General features: G+C 44.9%; 1 protein-coding gene and 1 long non-coding RNA gene across 2 annotated transcripts; both read left to right on the top strand.

Annotated features, from left to right (window-relative positions):
• Positions 1-326: 326 nt before the first annotated feature.
• On the top strand, positions 327-3,763 carry LOC122819139 (uncharacterized). The gene is made up of 4 exons (XR_007764556.1): positions 327-686; positions 785-899; positions 953-2,124; positions 2,280-3,763. It is a non-coding gene; the product is annotated as an uncharacterized LOC122819139 (long non-coding RNA).
• Positions 3,764-7,965: 4,202 nt separating this feature from the next.
• On the top strand, positions 7,966-8,686 carry LOC108027279 (general odorant-binding protein 99a). Its single transcript, XM_044091860.2, has 2 exons — positions 7,966-8,102; positions 8,165-8,686. The coding sequence occupies exons 1-2, from the start codon at positions 8,049-8,051 to the stop codon at positions 8,543-8,545; spliced, it is 435 nt and encodes a 144-aa protein (XP_043947795.1). The 5' UTR covers positions 7,966-8,048; the 3' UTR covers positions 8,546-8,686.
• The last annotated feature ends 190 nt before the right edge of the window (positions 8,687-8,876 follow it).

Genomic DNA, 8,876 nt, shown 5'->3' with positions numbered 1-8,876 from the left:
CACATCACGCAAATCAAGTCAAACCGAAATCCGAAATCCGAAAAAATTCGCAATACGCTTTCTTCTGTGCTGAAATGAATCGAAACGAACCGAAATGAAATGAACCTTTCAGAGCGCGTAGCGCTGCTTGTGATGCTTTCTGCCGCTGCCGTTGATTATTCAACAATTTTTATTGAAAGGTAAACAGGCGCTCACCAGAGTAGGGCTGTAATCACAAGAAAGCCATGTGCGAAATGTCAAATGCAGGCGAACCGAGAGGCAGTACATGACATCGACATTAACGTCACGGCGCCGACTTCGGCCGATATATCTCACTGCCATTCACTTGCCGGCACAACACACTTACTACACACATGCACTCTCCCCGCGCTGCCAATCGGTTGGGCTGGAAAATAAAATTAGCATAATGGCAATATAATAAACAAAGGCAAGGGCTTCGTCAGCACTGCAAACCGCCAGTGATCGCTGGCCGGCCAGGCCAGCCCAGCCAGAACTGCGGAACGGCAGGATGGCATCCGGAAGTGCGACTCTGGCATCCCACCCACATCTAATTGGTAGGGTTCTCAGCGCACGGTTACCAACCCCATGCGAAAGGCTCTACACGAGGCCAAACGGGCTGAAATAACAACGCTTTCATACCACGAACCTAGAAAATATATTTTAAATTCGGAAACAAAGCATGGAGGGTCAGTATTTACACTTAAATGCAAGGATTCACGCTTTGCATTATTTTAATAAACATTTATAGATAATACTGTAAGCTTCCGACGAATATTTATCATAGGTTTAAGGCTATACAAACTCAAGCACATTTTCTCGGATTTGCTATGTATATGTCAAGTTAAAAGTGGCTACGACCTTCTTTCCCTATGTTACCAGGATTTTTTTAAAAAAGCCCAGTAAGTAATTTTCTCCAAATTCAAGCAAGCAATATCTTACCTACCTATCTAAGAAACTTAAAAATCATATAAAATCTTCATAAATGGCAGCAAATTAAAAACGCGAAGAATTCAATGACAAGAAGCAAGAATAATGGTTTTTCATCCAAAATGATTCATTCAGTGTTGTATTTTTGCGCAGTGCCCTTGCCAAATGCGCGGGTGTTAACTGTTAATGTGCAGTTGGTTATTATGCAGGACCGAAGCCAAAAATCGTGTCAATGCATTGAACGCAGTTCTTTGGGTTGATAACCTCCGCTGAATGAACCGAGTGTGGAAGTCCAGCCCCCGCCCTCGTATTTGTCGATTCCGTTGACGAACTGGGTCACCATGTGGCCGCCGAGTTGGCTGGCTGGCGGCATTTGGGCCTTATTGGGCCGGCCGGGTAGCGGGTGGCGGTGGCGGTGGCGACCAGCGAAACCGTTAATAGAAATGCATTAAAATCAAAGCGTTTTGGCGTTTGTTCCAATTCTGGGAGCATGCCGCACATTAGTCCCGAGTAATGGCCGCCTGCAAATCACGCCACGAATCGCAATTTATCAAGAAAACGTCACGTAATTACCAGTCGACGCCAACTACGAGATACATTGACAGTTGTCGGATACACGCGGCGCAGACTTCTTTCTTTCTGAATTCCCAGCAGCTGTCTGCCTCCGCCGGCAGATGCGTTTGATTTGTGTGCTCCATCCCGCCTCTCAGAACCGAAAGGCAGAACCCAAAACACAGAGCCCAACGCCCAGAGCCCAAAGCCAAAGCCATTGCCTCGTCTTCCACAGATTTTGTGGCTTCATTGTGCTGTGTCTTATTTTGTATTCCAATCACAAAGGCGTTGTCAAAGCGGCGACAACGGCGACGCCGAGCGCTGTTGCCAGTCCGCCAAGCGAAAACAGTTTCTGACACAAAGTGTAGGAGCCCCAGAAGCCAAGAACCGATCGACTCGTCACTCTCCACAGAGTTTGCGACTCCGAAGTGGGCCCGGGGAGCCCGGAGGAAGTTCAGGAATGGCAAAGCAGCTGCTCCTCCACTTGCGGATGGGAGTGCTGCATTAGAAATTGCGCAGGCCTGTAGCTACCCAAAAACATGAAGCCTCCCATCTCAATACTTTCAGAAAAGCCAAGAAACGACAAAATCCCACATGTATTTAAAGGGATTATCAGTAACATGACCTCTTAAATTTTTCAAATTGGTAAGGGGTCTTCTGAAGGCCTTGACGGTTATTTATCATCACAAATTAACATTTTTCATTTCTTTTACTTTTTTCTTAACAATGTTATGATAATATTATGTATAATATTATTATCTTTTAATACCTTAACATGTTTTCTCTCTCTGCATACTCAGATAGTCATCATTAGGCGTGTGTAAAAACCTTAATGAGCCTTGCTGCCCAAGCGGCCTCTATAAATAGTTTCCCAAGATGAACATGCCGAAGATAAAGCCGATTGTTGCCAGATGAAAGCCAAGTACCCAAAGGTTGTTCTCAGAATTTGTACCTTGTTCGCCGGCAAACCGAAGATTGGCGTTGGTAGCAGTAACACCCTCTGCGAAATGCTAAAACCCATTACACTTATGCAACATTTCGCATTTCGTTGACTTTCGGTGGCATGACAGGGCAGAAACGGGCGATGAAAACAAGGGCTTTTGCCTGCTGCGTATTTGTTCGCATTACGGGGGGCTTACGCTAAACCTTTTCAAATATCTGCCGCTTAATTGCCCATTTAAATTAATATAAATTTCAATTTATGCACACGCACAGGCTGCCGCAATGCAAAGCATAATGCGCATACCACATGTGGGCCGGCAACGCCTCCCCGGCGTTTCGGCGTTTCAGAGACGCGAAGCGTGAAAGAAATGCTGGGATAAAGAAATGAAACACACACACACCAGATCAGCGCTTATAATACGCATCAAAACGAAATAAAATCGCATTTTTTGTGATTGATTGAGGCATGAGTAATGAAAAATTGAACGTGCAACAGACGCAGACGGGCGGCACGGTTAGCGATATGTGTTCCATGTCTGTATGACTCTGATTTGTGCGCTACATTACCTTTGATTTCGATTCATAACAAATCAGGCAGCAATTTACCTAAGAGAAGCGAAATAATAAATGGAAATGGATGCGAGAAGCGTGAAAAATATTTAATAAAACTGAATTAGCCCTGTGCACACAGCTGGAAATCTCCGGGCAAATTGCGATGACGATGAGAAGTCTCAGACTAAACAAAAGTTACGGGCCATATTAAAATGTCATCGTGTCATTGGCTCAGGACGCTTGAAGGGTGTGGAGAATCGGGAGTTGGGCACTGGGCCCTGGGCACTGGGAGCTGGTCGTCCGCGGTCCGAGTCCGAGGACCGGAGAACAAAGTCCGGGGACAGCAGCTAACGACGACATGATGAAGCGTAAACAAACATGTCCAACTGGCAGACAGGCGGCGGACAAACGCTGGCCAAAAGTAAAACAAAATGAAATTTTATTTTGCATTGGAAACGATTGCTGTGACTCACATGCCTTGGATTTTTATTTGTGTTCGGAATGTTTTGCGAAAGAGCCAGCAGCATTTTGAGCCAGAGTCCATTTGCTAAACGCCCCTTTCGCTCGCCCTTTGTTACGTCCCGGCCAACTAGGAGTAGTTTTATTTTCGCCCGTTGTGTGTGATTTTTGCCCTGCCCCGAAAAGTTGCAGCAGAGAAGCTGGCCCGAAAAACCGAAAACTCTCTGGGGGCACAGACACACGTGGCCTGACTTCCAGCTGCATTCGGAGTCGCAATCCGGACTCGCAGACGGGGATGGAGTTCCAGGACCGGGTCCCAAGTAGATGACCCGCATGACCTGGCATATTTTTATGCCGCAAGCATGCAGGACAAATGGCTGAAATTTTTGCAGCTCCTGATGATGCCGAGGGCCGAGGGGCGAGGACGGGCCGGGGCGGCAAGGACAGCGGCGGCTGCAGTTAGTTTTCGACATGTGTACGTGGCCCGCCATCAGCAGTAGTCTGGTCCTGGCAAAAAAGTCACTACTCCGTCGCCGCCCTTCCCTCACATAGTTGCTTGTGCTCACACAGTTGCGGCAGGCACTCGGAAAAATTGTACTGGACTTCAATCTATTCTTCTATATCCAAAGAAATATTACAGTCGTTCCTGTAGTGTGGTAACCCCCGGTTAACTCTAGCATTTTATATCTAACCTAGAATTCTTTCTTAAAGACCAGGAGGGAAAGCCACTTAGTACTAATGACTTTTAACCTTTTTCTTACAAAAATAATGTTCTCAATATCATATTAGATTTTATCTCACCTAAAACTTTTACCGGGAAAAAATATTCAACCTTAAAGTGTGGATTCTTTTGATTGATTGAGTTTTCTCAATTAAATACGGAAACCACTTCATGTAGTAGCAAAGGAGTATTCAAAAACACAGTTTTTAAAACTCTCTAAAACAAGAAAGAAAGCTCCCAAACTACAGTGGCTTTGTCCTAATCACAATCAAACTCGCTTTATTTCTCCGAGTGCATCCTGGATGCTTCCGTGTCTAGTTCGGGAGGGGCAGGCCCGGGATGGGAATACATGTGGATGTGGGGAGAAATTGAACAAGTCGTTTGTCGGCCGCCCTAGGAATTTATGTGAGCAGAGAGCGCGCTGCTCGAGTTGAAAATTAAACATTGCGTATACGCCTAGGTGCATAATAATTCATGCCGGGAGGAGGCTGCCACTGCTCGCCAGGCGACTGCAGGCGAAATTGTGTGTAAAATGTTTTAATATGAGCTCATAATATACGAGCCACCGACAGGACGGCCTGGCAGCGGGCAGCCCAAAGTGAGTGGACACCGCAGCTCAATTTGTGATTTATGGCACTGGCCCGCTTTGGGGGCAAGAATCGGGACTGGAGCCGCCCCTCCCGGTTATTGGGCGAGCGTATTGCTTGCGAGTGTTGTTCTTTCTGCTGCACTTGGGGCAGAGGCCATGAAATTTTATTGTTTAGTTTGCTGGCCGGCCAAGGCAGGCGATATGCCTAAAATGGCTGCCAGCCGGATATCCTGTGGCGCACAGCCGGCAATTGAATTTACATTTGGTTGTGCTCGGCCGGAGAAAACACAAAACACTCAGAGCATCGGGCGCTTTTTGCTACTAACTTTTTGCATTTGTTTTCGTTGCCCTGTTGTTTCTGTGTCTTTTTTTAATTGAGCTGGAAGTTGTTTGTGCTCTCGAGGACACCCTGGGATAACAATAATAAAATTCTACGATGTTCACTCGCTGGCCAGCGAGGCATGGCTGCTGAATGCTTTAAAGCCCGCTCCCATTTTCCCACTTTCCGATCAACTGGGCCGAATTCAATCAGGAACTGACCTAATTATAATCTGCGTGAATCCTGCACACAAAACACACCGCAGCTTTGATTTTGGTTGCCCTGTTTTTTCCAGTAGGCCCTGTTTAGTAGTTGGTTTCCATTACCGAACTGGCCAGCTCGTGTGGTTTTCCACTTTTTCAGCATTTGAGCCGAAAAATCAATTATGCCCTGACTGGTATTTAATTAAATATTGTTGGCATTTTTTGTTTGCTGCATATTAACGCAATTATTGATGGGGGAGGGCGCGGGCTAAGGCATTTGATATGTATTCGATATTTTTGCAGACCAGCAAAAAGATCCACGCCCGCGGCAGGTGGTGAAAAAGAACGCTGATGGAATGGTGATCGGTCCTGGGCGAAATGCAATTGTGAAGAGTTTTGCAAATATTTTAGCACTTTTAAATAAATACATGCCGGCGGGCCAGCTGCACTTTACTGCAATTTATGGCAGCAAAAGTTAAAACGAAAACCAGGCCGAAAAATGGCTTTCACGTTAGACGTGGGGAAAACCGTCGACTGGGGATGGCAGGCCCCGTAAAACTGCCGTGTGTCGACGTTTTCAAAAATTCAAATATTTATTTTAAATTTCTGCGCTGCACAAACATTTCCGTTTTGTTTTTTATTTCCCAGGGGCGACTGCTCCTGGCTTCCGGTCAATTTCGATAGTAGTAACTGGCTTGTAAACGGGAGCTGAGCTTAAATAATGGTGTACAGATAGAATTCATCCATCATTTAGTACACCCAATTCATGTAAGAAACTTGGTTGGAAATTACATCAGAAAATGTTAGAGGTAAATCGTATACATTATCAGCACAGACCTTTGCTTTTCACTGATAGCATGGTATATGTTGGGCTTTTAATTACATTTTCTGGCCAGTCTTCTTCGGGGTACAACAGCATTTTGCCCAATTATTTGGCTAAATTGCCAGATTGCTTTCACATATTGGCAATATCAGTTTACAGTTGCGATAACCTCAAGTAAAGACGTGGGCCAAGGTTATGCCCTCAGGAGCCCTTTACTTTTGTTTCGGCCAACACGCAGGCCGCACTTAAAGAAATGCTCTGCCAAGTGCTAAGTGCTTGTTGAATATTAATTGGTGTGTTTCTTTTAAGTTACGAAATATGGTTGTGTATCAAAAATAATGTTAGGCAAGGCTATTTCTAAAACCTCACAAAAATCCAATGCAACCTCTAGCTTTTTACTTCAGTAGTGATCACACTCAACCTTACATTTGTAACTATAAAGTTCGGATAAAATTAAGTTAGTTTTTTCGAGTGCATCCTGCTGGCCAACGTGTCCCTCCTGGATGGGTTCAAGAGCCCACACCAATGTCATTGACATGCCGCGAAAGTAAAAGCCAAACAAAACGGACGGCGCTCGAGGGCCACGATGGGCCAGGATGTTTGGCTGAGTGGGCTGATGGAGCCGGATCGCAATATTCCGACCCGGCCAAAAGGCCCTCTCGCAATCTGGGCAATATTCCACAATATTCCACGAACTGCCGTTAATTACACAAATGCAAAAGTCTGTTGAGCGGCCAAATTGGTCGGTAATAAATAAATTCAATTGAATAATTTATTTAATTTATTTTCGGGGGCTGCTGGCGCGTGACACAAAAAAGCAGTAAACAAAGTGTTTTCTTGTTTTTTTAGTTCGACCCTTCTGTGTGTGGCAGGTGAGCAAATAAATGTGTGAAAAAAATTTGTCCGGGAGGCGGAAGTGTGCAGCAAGCTGACATCGAGGTGTTAGAATTTGGTGCAGCGCAAAAAAGGCTATGTGAGCGAAAACAACAAATGGCAAACGGGCCAGGCACATTTTTCAGAGCCACACAAATGTGTGGCACAGGCCGAGTGAATTTGTGGAACGAAAACAAATCGTTTAATTGGCTCAAGCAAAACGTAACCATTATACGGCCGCACCGCTGCCGATTATATAACCGTCCACATCCCAGCTCAGCCCAGCGATGCTGTCGACGGCGACTCCGACTGCGGGCAAACCAGTTTTGCAGTTGCCAGTTTCCCTCTGCTTCACTTAGCCGATCTGTTTTCTTCGTTTTTTAAGAGCAGACTGACGCAAGGGTGCCACACCACCGTCCACACCACAAGAGCCAACCACCAAGCGATACCGCGGCACCACCGACCCGAGCGAACCACTCAGCAACGGGTTTGGTGTGTTAGCACAGTGGACTTTGGCTAAGACAACTGGGTGAAAGCAGACGGAAAGAGCACTAAGATGTATTGGAATCCACTAAGTAAATGGTTCACAACGAATTTAGTGATCAGTTCACTTATTAATTTTATTTTATTCTTCCTAGATTTGGCCTAATAAAAAAATATAATAAACAAATAGTTTTAAAAACACAAAACAAAAATATTAATAATTTATAAAACTAAATACATTATTAATAATTAAGGTTTTTAAAGGGAAAGATTAAAGAGTAAATGTTGAACTACTACAAGAAATATACTTAAAACCCTTAAAAGTCATACATTTTTATAACTTCAGTATTATAAATGTTTTTATAACATGACAAAGAGTAAGAACCATATTTTGGTTACTATAAAAATATCCCCTCATAGGCCGTCGTTTTTTAAGCCCTGGCTTCACTGTGGTAACTCTGGTCCACAATCTGGTCCGACCCGAGAAATCCGTGGGGGCCATCCATCGAGCGAGAGCATATAAAATAATGGAAAATCTTGGCGCGACTAACTAACACGCCTAACACGTTGGCACATTCGCACTTGAGCCCTCGTCCGAGACAGAAATGCAGTCCCACTCGCTCCTGATCGCAGCCGTTGCTACGTTGCTGGTGGCCCAGGTCAGTGCCCATTGGTTGCCCTTGCTGATGGAGGCGACACCTTACCCCTCCTTCCTTTGCAGACGGCGGCCAAGTTCCAGCTGAAGAACCACGACGACGCGGAGAAGGCCTTTGAGGAGTGCCGCGAGGACTTCTACGTCCCGGAGGACATCTACGAGAAGTACCTGAACTACGAGTTCCCCGCCCACCGGCGCACCAGCTGCTTCGTCAAGTGCTTCCTGGAGAAGCTAGAGCTCTTCTCGGAGAAGAAGGGCTTCGACGAGAGGGCCATGATTGCCCAGTTCACGTCCAAGAGCAGCAAGGACCTGTCCACGGTCCAGCACGGCCTGGAGAAGTGCATCGATCACAACGAGGCCGAGTCCGACGTCTGCACCTGGGCCAACCGCGTCTTCTCCTGCTGGCTGCCCATCAACCGCCACGTGGTGCGCAAGGTCTTCGCCTAACTGATATGTGATATGCTTGATCCAATAAAATTAGGATTGATCCAAAATAAAATCGGTTTTATTTAAAAATTAAAAATGGTTTCCCGAAAAAAAAAAAAAAATATAAAATCTAAAAATAATGTTTCTTAACAAAAATCTTTTTTAATATAATATTTTAAAACAAATCCACTCTACTTAAATTTGTTCAATTGTTTTCTTTTTCCATTTTTTTTAAAGCTTGACTGTTCATTGTATTACTAAAACCTTTTGTAATCCATACTCCTTCCTCGTGATGTTCTTTTTATAATCATTTATTGTTCAAGATAAATAATCATTTGCTAAAATTTTTTTA

Source organism: Drosophila biarmipes, chromosome 3R, assembly GCF_025231255.1.
Source record: "Drosophila biarmipes strain raj3 chromosome 3R, RU_DBia_V1.1, whole genome shotgun sequence".
NCBI classification, from domain to species: Eukaryota; Metazoa; Arthropoda; class Insecta; order Diptera; family Drosophilidae; genus Drosophila; species Drosophila biarmipes.
The sequence above is the reverse complement of the archived record's forward strand: the minus strand, read 5'-3'. Positions and strand labels throughout refer to the sequence as shown.